At 55.5% G+C, this 14,623-nt stretch overlaps 1 protein-coding gene across 1 annotated transcript in view; it reads right to left on the bottom strand.

The window, feature by feature from the left end:
* Positions 1-14,623, bottom strand: part of LOC140396564 (potassium voltage-gated channel subfamily KQT member 1-like) — a 231,915-nt gene that overhangs the window by 201,900 nt on the left and 15,392 nt on the right. Inside the window, exon 4 of the mRNA XM_072485334.1 lies at positions 1,187-1,248. Within this exon, the coding sequence (XP_072341435.1) occupies positions 1,187-1,248 (62 nt within the window). The remainder of the gene's footprint in view (positions 1-1,186; positions 1,249-14,623) is intronic.

Raw genomic sequence — 14,623 nt, 5'->3', positions numbered from 1 at the left:
TCATAGATTTGCGGAGATTCTCATATGGAGTTGTGATTATTGCATGTGTTCACTTAATTGTTCCTTGCACCTCTAGGGATACAGTCAATGTGTAACTTTGGATAGATCTTGTTATTGCTGTGGTTCCATTAAAAATAGTGTGAAGTATATGGGTTGTCTGAAGTGATCATCAATATAGTGTGTGAGCAGCTGCTTGGCTTATATGGCAAAGGTCTTAATAATAATAATAATACTCTTTATTACTGTCACAAGTAGGCTTACATTAACACTGCAATGATGTTACTGTGAAAAGCCCCTGGTCGCCACATTCCGGCGCCTGTTCGGGTACACAGAGGGAGAATTCAGAATGTCCAATTCACCTAACAGCACGTCTTTCGGGACTTGTGGGAGGAAACCGGAGCACCCGGAGGAAACCCACACACACACGGGGAGAACGTGCAGACTCCGCACAGACAGTGACCCATGCCGGGAATCGAACCTGGGACCCTGGAGCTGTGAAACTGCTGAAGACAGTCCTACTAGAATTATGTACCATTACTTTTAATGCTGATGTGCCAAGTGGTTATTCAAACATGAAGTTAAATTACTTTGGTATTAATAATTTTGGAGTTGTTTCGATTTTTCGAAACATACATGTGATTTCAATTTACAGGTACCATACTGACATATTTATAACTTACCTTGGAAGCTCTACACCATATCTGAGCCTTCCCCAGGAAAACTATAATGAACTTGCTTCTGAACTTAAGCTATTATTTTGATTTTTAAAACTGAGCTTCATATGCAAATTAATAGGATAAACCTAATGAGGCACACACAATACCTCATTAACGTTTGATTACTTCTTTGAAATAAGGGATAAATTGGAGAAGGATTACTTAAATTTCTAGTTCAAATCAATTTAAAATCAGAATTACATCAGGAAAACAAAATTAATTTTTTTTGTGACAGGAGAAAACTGTCAGCAGAACTTTCTAATGCTTTCCATCTCACACGGTGGGAGCTGAGGAGAAATGTGTTTTTTTACTGTTCTGTTGATCAGCAACAAGTCCGAATAAAATTCTACAAAAAGTTAAAGACAAGCAAGAATAAAGTATACAAAGTTGCCTTAATTGCATGTGTTATCCAAAGACGTGTAAGGATCTGAATTACCCTCATGTTTTAAGAACGTTCATTATGTACCTACCTTATCTTCCAGGCGGATCAGTCTGGCTCCTGCAGTGTAGTAACCTTTGTCTAGTCCCTTTTCTATGGGAAACATTAGGACATAAATGAGAAAAACTGACTTAAAAAATATTTTGTTACTGTTCTTAATGGCTAGTTTTAAGAAATATGTATTCCTGGGGAAGCATGATGCATATCTTATAGCACCAATGCTTTGTACTACAAAAAATGGACTTTGTTTCATGTCCACTGTTTCACAACAGTGGAGTAGAATTCAGTATCGGAGAGCAGTGGGCAACAGGTGATATCACATTGTCCATCTGTTATTTGCAATCCCTGATAATTAGTTCCATTGAAATCAATGCCACTCAATGTCAGGTAGGGGATATCACAGGTGGTTGATGCAATATCAGCCAATTTGGGCGACTGTACAAGACAGGTTTCTACCCCAGTGTATTCCCAACCTCAACCATGTCATCGTGCAGAGGTCAGGCAATGCCTCAAGTGAGTAAATTTTGATAAGTCTCATCCCGGGCTGATCCCAATTTTCACTGTAATTCAAAGCAGTGCAGATAGGTTAGGAACGTCCTTGGGAGCGCTACCCTGCCCCTTATTTACACTGTATTTCTGCTGCAGGAAACTGTAAATGTTTGTGCTTGAAAATTGAATTTCCATGCACTATCCTTTAATTTACAAGAGTTCCAGGGGAATTTCAGGAGCCAGTCTCTCCCTACATTCTTTTAGCTACAGAAGGTCCATGGTTGAAAAATGCCAGCACAGAAAAGTGGTTCCGCAATCCATATTATAAAAGTAAACAACAAAAATGTTTCGCTTAAAGGTTCTTTTTATAATAGATTATACATTTTTTTACAGTCAAATTGTCATTGGCTGACCTAAAATAGCAAAATGATTAAGAAGTTAAAGGGATATTATTAACATACTGCTGAGGTGTTTCATGGGGCGAAATTCTTCCCAAACGGCGCGATGTCCGCCGACTGGCGCCCAAAACGGCGCCAATCAGACGGGCATCGCGCCGCCCAAAAGGTGCGGAATGCTCCGCATCTTTGGGGGCCGCGCCCCAATATTGAGGGGCTAGGCCGGCGGCGGAGGGATTTCCGCCCTGCCAGCTGGCGGAAACGGCATTTGTTGCCCCGCTAGCTGGCGCGGAAATGACATGTCGGGGCGGCGCATGCGCGGGAGCGTCAGCGGCTGCTGACAGTTTCCCGCGCATGCGCAGTGGGGAGAGTCTCTTCCGCCTCCGCCAGGGCGGAAGGGAAAGAGTGCCCCCACGGCACAGGCCCGCCCGCAGATCAGTGGGCACCGATTGCGGGCCAGGCCACCGTCGGGGCACCCCCCGGGGTCAGATCGCCCCGCAACCCGCCCCCCCCCCCCCCCAGGACCCCGGAGCCCGCCCGCGCCACCTTGTCCTGCCGGTAAATAGGTACTCTAATTTACGCCGGCGGGACAGGCAATTTATCGGCAGGACTTCGGCCCATCTGGGCCGGAGAATCGAGCGGGGGGCCCGCCAACCGGCGCGGCCCGATTCCCGCCCCCGCCGAATATCCGGTACCGGAGACTTCGGCAACCGGCGGGGACGGGATTCACGGCGGCCAACGGCCATTCTCCGACCCGCTGGGGGGTCGGAGAATGACGCCCATAGTCAGCCAACTCCAAATACTTTGCTACAGGGATGAGATACACTCTAGCGTGAAATACTTCTCTGTTGGTCTAACATTATTGCAGTGGATGCATTTGGAACATATTGGCCCAGAATTTATGGTTGTAATAACAGTGAAACTGTCAGCATAACGCATTGTCCCTGTGTGACAGTAACATCCAGCATCTTCACAAATGCAGTCAAACACAGTCTGGCAGTTGCTATCCATGATGTCCTTCTCTACCACATAGTGCACTATTCCTCACTTCACAGGTTAATCAACATGAAATCAGTTGTTTGGAACTTTTTTTAAAAAAATCTTGGGATGTGGGCGTTGCCGGCTGGGCCAGCATTTGTTGCCCATCCGTAATTGCCCTTGAACTGAGTGGCTCGGCCATTTCAGAGGGAGGCAGTTAAGAGTCACCCGCATCACTGTGTGGGTCTGGAGTCACATGTGGGCCAGACTGGGGAAGGACGGCAGATTTCTTCCCCTGAAGGACATTAGTGAACCAGGTGGGTTTTTACAACAATCGGCAATGGTTTCATGGTTGTCATTATCGGGGCTGCCGATATTCTCCCGTCCGGATGGGTAGAAGTCCCGCTGACGTGGTCACGGGTCACGTTGGCGTAAATCAAACCACCTATTAATTGGCGTCAACCAGTACTCATGGATGACGCCGACCAGCGTGGAGGTGGGTGACGGCCTGGGGGGTTGGCCGCTGGAGAGGCGATAGCGTGGCCGCAGTCTGAATGAGTGGGGGAGAGGTGTGTGTAGGGTTGTGTGTGTGTGTGTGCGGCGGGGGGGGTGGTTAGAGTGGGCTCGGCTCCGGGGGTGTGCCGGGAGGGGGGGTGAGTGCCGGGGACGGGAGGATGACTGCCAGGGAGGGGGACGGGGGGTCCATGCCGGGGAGGGGGACGGGGGGGGTTCCGTGCCGGGGAGGGGGACGGGGGACGGGAGGGTCCGTGCTGGGGAGGAGGGGGGTTCCGTGCCGGGGAGGGGGATGGGGGGGAGTCCGCGCCGGGGAGGGGGACGGGGACGGGGGGGGTCCGTGCCGGGGAGGTGGATGGCGGGGGGGGGGGGGGTGGGGGGGGGGGTGGTCCGTGCCGGGGAGGGGGACAGGGGACGGGGGGTCTGTGCCGGGGAGGGGGACGGGGGACGGGGTCCGTGCCGGGAGGGGGACGGGGGGTCCGTGCCGGGGAGGGGGACGGGGTCCATGCCGGGGAGGGGGGGGGGGTCCGTGCCACGGAGGGGGACGGGGGGGACGGGGTCCGTGCCGGGGAGGGGGTTGGGGGACGGGGTCCGTGCCGGGGAGGGGTACGGGGGGGGGGGTCAATGCCGGGGAGGGGAACGGGGGACGGGGTCCGTGCCAGGGAGGGGGACGGGTCCGTGCCAGGGAGGGGGACGAGGGGGGGGGGGTCCGTACCGGGGGACGGGGTCCGTGCCGGGGAGGGGGGGTGCGAGGGCAAGTGAGTTGGTCCACCTGGCCAGGTGCCAGCCTCCAACAGTCGGACCCATGCGGTCCATGCAACCTGGCTGGGGGGGAGGAGGGGGTATGGGCAATGATGACATGTCGTCCCCCGCCCCCCCCCCCCCCCCCCCCCACCTCCCCCCTCCTCCACACAGGCCGTCATGTTTTCCGGTCAGCCAGCGATGTTGGTCCCCGTGACGGCAGCCGCTATTGTCCATGTTGCCCTGGATGAGGAGGAGGATGAGGAGGAGCGTGCCAGAGAGGCGGAGCAGGCTGCCGATGAGGGGCTGGAGGGACACCTGACTGACAGGACGAGGAGGGGGAGGAGGACGTCGCGGCCCCACGGCAACGGAGGCACCCGAGGACGCCCCGTGTGTACCGGCCCCGGCAGTCATAGCAGGACCTCACGGACCGGTAATGCAGGAGGAGACTCCGGATGAGCCGGGAAACTGTGGCACACATCTGCCACCTGCTGGCACACCTGTCACCACGTGGCACTGGCGGGGGACACCCTCGCCCAGTGTCCGTCAAGGTTACGGTGGCCCTGAACTTTTATGCAACGGGGTCATTCCAGGCATCGAGTGGGGACCTGTCCGGCATATCGCAGACATCGGTGCACCAGTGCATCCGGGCAGTGACAGACGCCCTATATGCCATGGCGCACCGCTACATCCGCTTCCCTGTGGACCGGGCCAGCCAAGATGCCCGGGCCGTGGGCTTCTCTGCCGTGGCCGGGTTCCCCATGGTCCAGGGCGCGATTGATGGGATGCACGTCGCCGTGCGGCCACCTGCAGATAACAGGGCCGTGTTCACCAATGGGAAGGGGACCTATTCGATGAACATACAGGTGGGTCTGCGACCACTGCATGATGATCCTGCACGTCTGCGCCCGTTAACCGGGCAGTGTACACGACTCATACGTGTTGTCGCGGTCATACATCCCCGGCATGTACGAGGGACGCCATCCCCGGCTGAGGGGCTGGTTGCTGGGCGACAGGGGCTACCCATTGCGATCGTGGCTGATGACGCCTATACGGAGGCCAAGCAATGAAGCGGAGGTAAGACCACCCCTCACACACACACTTGCGCTCAACGTACATGACACCCCCGCACGCTTTGGACAGAGCACAAAGGCAGCGTCTGTAGGTGTAACATTGACTTTAATAACAAAAGGAGTTCATGCACGTGCCCTAGCCCCTAAAACTCATCTGTGCCCTGCACCCGTGCCAACTTACTCAGTGTCTAATTGTTTGGCCTTACGGGCCCTTTGACTACGCCTAGGTGGTTCCCCAGACGGTACAGCAGAACTGGAGGTGGACTCCTGTGATTCCTGCCCTCTGACACGGGATCCCTTTGGCGGCCGTTTCCTGGGGCTTCCTGACCTAGATGGGCCAGGCTGCGGCCCGGGCGACTGGGATGGCGAGCTGCCAGCCTGTCCTGCCCGTTGCCCACCCAATGCACCTGGGACGGAAGGGGGGGAGCCCGAGGTGTTGAGGTGTTCTGGGACCTCCCCTACAATGGGACCCGGAACAGGACCCAGCACCTCCTCCTCCCTCGGGGTGCCCGATGGCCCCCAGGCCTCTACATGGGTGGGGAATGCGAACGGACTGGCCATCCGATGCCCCCCCGACATCTGGCGCTGCCAGTCCTGGAGGCCTGTGCTGGTATCGACAAGGGTCTGCAGGTTTGCAGCCATGGAGCTCAGGGAGTTGGCAATCCCTGTCTGTGACTGTGCGACGCTGGCTAGCACATGGGCAATGGCGCCGATGCCCTCAGCAATGGCCTGCTGAGACTGGGCCATGGCCTGCTGAGACTGGGCTATGGCCTGCTGAGACTGGGCTATGGCCTGCAGAGACTGGGCCATGGCCTGTTGAGACTGGGCTATGGCCTGCTGAAACTGGGCCATGGCCTGCAGAGACTGGGCTATGGCCTGCTGAGACTGGGCTATGGCCTGCAGAGACTGGGCCATGGCCTGCAGAGACTGGGCTATGGCCTGCTGAGACTGGGCTATGGCCTGCTGAGACTGGGCTATGGTGTTGAGCGCCTCTGCCATCTGCCGCTGGCGCTGGCTCATGGCCTCCTGTGAGAGGGCAGCCATGTCCTGGGCCACAGACGCCGCCTGCACGGAAAGCCCCAGGCCACGCAAACTGCTCCCCATGTCTGACACCGTCGCACCCATTGCCTCCACCGCGGACGCCACCTGTGCGGTGTCGGCCTGGGTGGCACGCATGACCGGCACCACTGCCAGCTCCTGGACGCGGGTGGACTCCTCCACCTACGACTGCAGCCGCCGCAAGCTGGCCGTCGCCCTCTTCGCTCGTCTCAGGTTCGGTGGTTGCATCGGATCTATGGGTGGGTGTGGTAACTCCAGGAACCCGGGATCCATCTGGGCGGCAGATGTTCGCTTGGGCTGGGCTGCCCTCCGACCGCCCGGCCCCTCTGCTGCTCCTACCTCCACCTGCTGTACCGGGACGGCTGTGTTGTGCGCACCAGTGAGTGTACCAGACGCCTCATCACTAAAGTGCCCAACCGAGGTGAGCGTCTCTGCGATGGTGGAGGGTGTTGGTGACAGCAGTGGCGTTGTGTCGTGCGCATCGTCCGACTCTGAGTCCATGGCATTTTGGGGTGGCGGTTCATCTCCGCCCATCCACTCTGTGTCACTGTCCTGTATTTCAGTTTCCTGGGTAGGGGTGTCCTGGATAGAGGTGTCCTGGGTTGTGGTTTCGTGGCTCGGCTGTGACAGGGGCCTGTGGCTGCCCCTCTCGTCGCTGGGTGGCACACACCTGCGTCGCCACACCCGTATGAGACGGGGGCACCACCTCCCTGTTGCTCCAGGTCTCTCCGTCTCCAGTGGTCTCCGAGGGGCATCGTGCGGGCGGTCTGCATCTGCGGGGATGGGTGCCTTGACGTTTGCTCCTGTGATACACAATGAAACATGCATGGTTAGACACGCAGGCAGTGATCAGGTGATATGGGGAGGGGGATTATGGGGGAGGGGGGAATATGGGGGAGGGGGGATATGGGGACGGGCTGTCGGTGGCTCACTTGCTGGTGGGCCCCCGACCTCTGCATCAGCAACCTCCCGGTCCTCAAGTCCGCCAGCCAGTTCCAGGGCCCTTCCCTCGTGTTCGGTCAGTGGCCTCTCATCAGCGGGGCCTCCTCCAGTCCTCACATGCTCCCTGGTGTTGTGTGCGCGTTTCTCCTGTGGGGGGGGGGGTGGTGGCAGGGGTAAAAGGCAACAGTGTTAGGCAGGTATATGAATGCACGCCATCGGTTGTGCGTGTATTGCAGAGGTTAAGGTTAGGGCTGGATTCACTTGGGGAAATGGGGGATATGGGGGAGGGGGGATATGGGGGAGGGGGGGATATGGGGGATATGGGGGAGGGGGGATATGGGGGAGGGGGGATATGGGGGAGGGGGATATGGGGGAGGGGGGATATGGGGGAGGGGGGATATGGGGGAGGGGGATATGGGGGAAGGGGGATATGGGGGTGGGGGGATATGGGGACGGGCTGTCGGTGGCCCACTTGCTAGTACGCCCCCGACCTCTGCATCAGCAACCTCTCGGTCCTCAGGTCCGCCAGCCAGTTCCAGGGCCCTTCCCTCGTGTTCGGTCAGTGGCCTCTCATCAGCGGGGCCTCCTCCAGTCCTCACATGCTCCCTGGTGTTGTGTGCGCGCTTCTCCTGTGGGGGGTGGTGGCAGGGGTAAAAGGCAACACTGTTAGGCAGGTATATGAATGCACGCCATCGGTTGCGCGTGCATTGCAGAGGTTAAGGTTAGGGCTGTATTCACTTGGGGATATGGGGGATATGGGGGAGGGGGGATATGGGGGAGGGGGGATATGGGGGATGGGGTGATATGGGGGAGGGGAATATGGGAGAGGGGGATATGGGGGATATGGGGGAGGGGGGATATGGGGAGGGGGATATGGGGGAGGGGGATATGGGGGATATGGGGGAGGGGGGATATGGGGGAGGGGGGATATGGGGGAGGGGGCATATGGGGAGGGGGATATGGGGGAGGGGGGATATGGGGAGGGGTATATGGGGGAGGGGGGATATGGGGGAGGGGGGATATGGGGGAGGGGGATATGAGGGAGGGGGATATGGGGAGGGAGGATATGGGGAGGGGGGATATGGGGGAGGGGGGATATGGGGAGGGGGGTATGGGGGATATGGGGGAGGAGGGATATGGGGGAGGGAGGACATGGGGGATATGGGGTGTTCTGGTCGGGTGGGGGGAGCAGCGCTTCTTTTGCGCCGTCACGCCGTGAACCACGTGAGCCAGCGCGGATAGCGTCACGTCGCTGCTAGCCCATTCCGGGCCGGAGACTTAGCGACGTTTGGGGCGGCGTGTGCAGGTGGGATTTGCGCCGTTTTTGGCGCCGGTCGGCGGACACAGCCCCGATAACGGAGAATTTCGCCCCAGATTTTTATTGAATTCAAATTTCACCATCTGCCCTGGTGGGATTTGAATCCGGGACCTCAGAGCAATACCCTGGGTCTCTGGATTACTAGTCTAATAACAATACCACTACACTACCACCTCCCCGACACACTATTCTCATAAAAAACATTGAAAATGTATTCCTGTTGAGGGTATAACTCGGTGTACGAAGCTATAATTGCTGATTGACAACCTCGCAGCCTGAAAAAATAATTTGATACATGTGGGGGGCGATTCTCCGATGTGGAGGCCAAGTGTTCCCACCGTCGTGAATGCCGTCGCGTTTCACGAAGGCGCAAACAGGGCCCGGACACGACCTATTCTGGCCCCCACAGGGCCAGCACGGCGCTGGAGCGGTTCACGCTGCTCCGGCCTCCTTACATGGCATCAAATGGGCGCCACGCCAACCCGCACATGCGCAGTCGGGGCAGCCCAATCCTGCGCATGCGCGGGGAACGTCTTACGCATGCCGGCCCCTCACCAACATGGGGCCGGTGTTCTGGGGCCGCGCGCGGAAGGAGGTAGTCCGGGGGGGGGGGAGGCCGGCCCGCTGATCGTTCGGCCCCAATCGCGGGCCAGACACCATCAGAGGCCACCCCGGTGAAGGTGCCCCCCCCCCCCCCACACAGGCCGCCCCCACAGCGAGCCCGCAGAGTTCCCGCCGGCAGCGACCAGGGGTGGACGGCGCCGGCGGGAACCTGTCGTGTCGTAGTGGCCGCTCGGCCCATCCGACCGGAGAATCGCCGCTCGCCGGTTTGCCGAGTGGCCCGGTGCGAATCGCGCGCCGCTGGTTTCCGGGGGGGAGTGGGAGAATCGCCGCTCGCCGGTTCTCCGAGTGGCCCGGTGCGAATCGCGCGCCGCTGGTTTCCGGGGGGGGTGGGAGAATCGCTTGCGGGGGTCGGTTCGCGTGGCGCCCCACCGATTCAGCGATTCTCCCACCCGGCGTGGGGGGGAGAATAGCGCCCGTGGAGAATCATTGCCTCCATTCCACTGTAAAGGTTTCATGCTTTTTAAACAAATGAAATGTAATTTTAAAAAAAGCTTATTTATGATATTTTAGATTCTATCTTAATCTCAACTATGTCCCAATCTAGATTTGGCTTTCTGTAAAATGATTAAAAAGTGAATTATAACACGCTTTACTTCCTGGTTTATTGTCTGTGAGAGTTCTTCAATCTGACTGGCTGCTACAGATTGCCTACAGATGGCACTAGATTGAAACTGATCCTGGAATTGGGGACATCAATGTTCTAAAACCTAAAACATTGTCAGCAGCTTTCTTCAGGTCAAAGGGCAAATGTGGTCCCTTCATCAAAGGCACTCCTCGTATTCCAGCCTCGTATTCCCGTACCAGCCTCCCCGAACAGGCGCCGGAATGTGGCGACTAGGGGCTTTTCACAGTAACTTCATTTGAAGCCGACTTGTAACAATAAGCGATTTTCATTCATTTCATTTTCATTTTCTTGTGCATGTCTGATTTTCATCACTCCAACATTGGCAGCGAAGCCTTCAGCTGCATCGGCCCTAAGCTCCGTGGGGCAGCACGGTAGCATTGTGGATAGCACAATTGCTTCACAGCTCCAGGGTCCCAGGTTCGATTCCGGCTTGGGTCACTGTCTGTGCGGAGTCTGCACATCCTCCCCGTGTGTGCGTGGGTTTCCTCCGGGTGCTCCGGTTTCCTCCCACAGTCCAAAGATGTTGGTGGATTGGCCGTGATAAATTGCCCTTAGTGTCCAAAATTGCCCTTAGTGTTGGGTGGGGTTACTGGGTTATGGGGATAGGGTGCAGGTGTTGACCTTGGGTAGGGTGCTCTTTCCAAGAGCTGGTGCAGACTCGATGGGCTGAATGGCCTCCTTCTGCACTGTAAATTCTATGATAATCTATGATAATTCCCTCTCTTAAACCTCTCTGGCCTTTCTTCTTTAAGATGTTCCTTAAAACCTACCTTTGACCGATCTATCGGTTATTCATCCTACTCCTGATGCTGCTCAATGTCCAATTTCATTTGACACTCTCCTGTGAAAAGCCTTGTGATGTTTACTATGATAAAGGTGTTATATAAATGTGCAGAGGGACCTGGTTGTCCTAGTGCATGAGTTGTAAAAAGTTGGTTTACAGGTGCAACAGTTGATTAAGAAGGCAAATGGAGTTTTGTCCTTCTTTGCTAGAGGGATAGAGTTTATGACTAAGGAGGTTATGCTGCAATTGTATAAGGTGTTAGTGAGGCCACACCTGGAGTATTGTGTTCAGTTTTGGTCTCCTTACCTGAGAAAGGACGTACTGGCACTGGAGGGTGTGCAGAGGAGATTCACGAGGTTAATCCTAGAGCTGAAAGGGTTGGATTACGAGGAGAGGTTGAGTAGACTGGGACTGTACTTGTTGGAATTTAGAAGGATGCGGGGGGGATTTTATAGAAACATATAAAAGTATGAAGGGAATAGATCCGGGCAGGTTGTTTCCACTGGCGGGTGAAAGCAGAACTAGGGGGCATAGCCTCAAAATAAGGGGAAGTAGATTTAGGACTGAGCTTAAGAGGAACTTCTTCACCCAAAGGATTGTGAATCTATGGAATTCCCTGCCCAGTGAAGCAGTAGAGGCTCCTTCATTAAATGTTTTCAATATAAAGATAGATAGTTTTTTTTTGAAGAATAAAGGAATAAAGGGTTATGGTTTTCGGGTGGAAAAGTGGAGCTGAGTCCACAAAAGATCAGCCATGATCTCATTAAATGGCAGAGCTGGCTCGAAGGGCCAGGTGGCCTACTCCTGCTCCTAGTTCTTATGTTATTGTTCTTATGTTATGTTATAAATTAAATTTGTTGTTGCACCACATATTGAAGTCAACTTCAATGTGTATGATATGAGACCGTTACAATTGAAGGTTCCAATGAACAGAGTGATTTCACCAAATTACAATGAATTTGAGTATTAAATGTGAGAACAGTAGGAAGCAGAAGGAATGAATATGTAATCTTCTTTACTACCGGGCATTAATATCTAGACCATATGGTTTTCACAATGCTTTTTTGAAAGCACGCCAACCAGTGGAACTTCCAAGCTAAGGGCTGTCATAAGGCTTACTCCAGATCTAGAAAAGAGCCCAGAATTGCACCACAGAAGGTGATTATCAGCGTAGTTACATTTAATGTTCCCTTATAGACACAGGATACCCACCATCAAGGGTGTTAGAAACCTCGGGCGAGATTCTCCAACCAACCACCGGGTCGGAGAATCGCCGGGGGCTGGCGTGAATCCCGCCCCCGCTGGTTGCCGAAGTCTCCGGTACCGGATATTCGGCGGGGGCAGGAATCGCGCCGCGCCGGTTGGCGGGCCCCCCCGCTCGATTCTCCGGCCCGGCCCGGAAGTCCCGCCGCTAAAATGCCTGTCCCGCTGGCGTAAATTAAACCACCTACCTTACCGGCGGGACAAGGCGGCGCGGGCAGGCTCCGGGGTCCTGGGGGGGTTGCGGGGCGATCTGGCCCCGGGGGGTGCCCCCACGGTGGCCTGGCCCGCGATCGGGGCCCACCGATCCGCGGGCGGGCCTGTGCCGTGGGGGCACTCTTTCCCTTCCGCCTCCGCCACGGTCTCCACCATGGCGGAGGCAGAAGAGACTCCCTCCACTGCGCATGCGCGGGAATGCCGTCAGCGGCCGCTGATGCTCCCGCGCATGCGCCGCCCGGAGATGTCATTTCCGTGCCAGCTGGCGGGGCACCAAAGGCCTTTTCCGCCAGCTGGCGGGGCGGAAATTCGTCCGCCGCCGACCTAGCCCCTCAAGGTTGGGGCTCGGCCCCCAAAGATGCGGAGCATTCCGCACCTTTGGGGCGGCGCGATGCCCGTCTGATTTGCGCCGTTTTGGGCGCCAGTCGGCGGACATCGCGCCGTTTACGGAGAATTTCGCCCCTCATCTCATTGTTTAGGACGAGTCTATGGTTTTGTTCATGAGCACATGGGAGTCTCACTTCACTCCAATACAAAAAACACCACAAAGGTTTGGGGCTGATTTCTTCCACGTCCTCCTTGCCTCCCTTCTGTTTTCAGCCCTCTTATTAAGTTCCAAATCGCATAATACACAGCCGCTCGTATCCTGCCCCATGCCCATCAATCCTGTCATCTGTAATTCTCTTTTTGTTGTATCTTGTTTTTGGCTGGGATTCCCCTCCGCCCATTGCCGGTAGCAGAATTCCCAATGCAGCGGAGAATCTAGCGCGGGGAAAAAATAGGATCGGCATTGTGATGCTCCAGTCACCTGCTGGCGGCAGCATCGAAGTTTGCGCCCTGCACCGGGGGGACGATGCAAATGGGCCATTTGAACTCATTTACATTCTATTAATGGGCTGGGCATTGGATTCTCCATGCCTCTGTGATGCTCCGGCCCCCTCGGCCAGGATTCATGCACGTGTGGATTGGCGCAAATATTTGCCAGCGTGGCCCTGACCCGGTGAGCCTCGTGGTGGGCCAACAAGGTAAGTATTTGTTTTAACATAAGTGCCCCCAAAGGTCATTGGAGAGGCTCCCTCCCCCATCAATGCAATTCTAACTACAAGATTTATAAACATCTAGGAGTTATGTGATTTCACTTCCTCTTTTTCTCAGCAGAAAGCACTTAACTGCTTTTGATGTGGTCAGGAGCTGTCAATCATAGCTAGATATTTATAAACATTGTGGTTTGATTCAAAGCAGGGTACTTGAGATATAGTCAAGTGAGAAGGGATATGAAAATAAACAATCCAGACACCTGGTTGTCTGTAAACTATTACCTTGTTGATCACAGCCTACTAAAAGCTATTTCTCTTTGAAGGTGAATCAAAGCCTCACCGCTCAAAGGATCTGAAGGGTTGAAAGCCTTGTGAAGTGGTGTTGGCTTTCTATGAAGTAACAGCTGCTGCTTTCTACACCTCTTTCTGAGGCAGCAGGTGTAAAGGACAGGTAAGTGAAAAAGCAGTGATTTTCACTGTTTCTACCTGAACTACTCTTTAGCTTTCAGGTAGGGGTGACTGATATAGAGGGGTTTCTAATATGGGATGTCTCTGATGGGGGTCTCTGGTGGGATCTCTGATGGGGGTCTCTGATGGAGGGGTCTCTGATGGAGGGGTCTCTGATGGAGGGGTCTCTGATGGAGGGGTCTCTGATGGGGGTCTCTGATGGAGGGGTCTCTGATGGAGGGGTCTCTGATGGAGGGGTCTCTGATGGAGGGGTCTCTGATGGGGGTCTCTGATGGAGGGGTCTCTGATGGAGGGGTCTCTGATGGAGGGGTCTCTGATGGAGGGGTCTCTGATGGGGGTCTCTGATGGAGGGGTCTCTGATGGAGGGGTCTCTGATGTGGGTAGTCTGTAATGGGAGTTGGGACGGGTCAACCTAATATGTGCATGGTTAGGGTTAGGTGTGGGGGTGAACCTGTGGTGGTGGAGGGAGGATGCCCGTACTTGTCAATGGGAGGGTGGGGCAACAGGATTTACCTTGTGGGGAGAAGGGTGTCAGCTGCCGGACCTCAGTATCGGGCCACCGACTCAAAATAGCGGGATTCGGATAGGAATCCCTCAAGCTTCCCACCATGCATGAATTAGCAAGGGAGGGAGAGGGAATCGCTCCGGGTTGTCTCTCCAAGTCAGCGCAAACCAGGAGAGATTCACTTCTGAAGGGAAAGAAAGTGGAAGAAACCAAGGGCGCGATTCTCTGCTCCCGCGCCGTTTCAGAGAATCGCCTGGGTCGCCAAATCTTCCCGCGACGCCGGTCTGACGCCCTCCCGTGATTCACGGAAGTGGCCAGATCGGCACAATTGAGTTTTGCGCGGCGCGGTCCAGTGAATCGCCCAAGAAGCCAAAATGGCGATTCACCGGTACCCCCGCGATTCTCAGTGCCGGATGGGCCGAGCGGCCTTCCCAAAACGGC

This window comes from Scyliorhinus torazame, chromosome 19, assembly GCF_047496885.1.
Source record: "Scyliorhinus torazame isolate Kashiwa2021f chromosome 19, sScyTor2.1, whole genome shotgun sequence".
Taxonomy (NCBI): Eukaryota; Metazoa; Chordata; class Chondrichthyes; order Carcharhiniformes; family Scyliorhinidae; genus Scyliorhinus; species Scyliorhinus torazame.
Note: the sequence above shows the minus strand (reverse complement) of the source record. Positions and strands in the feature narration are given on the sequence as shown.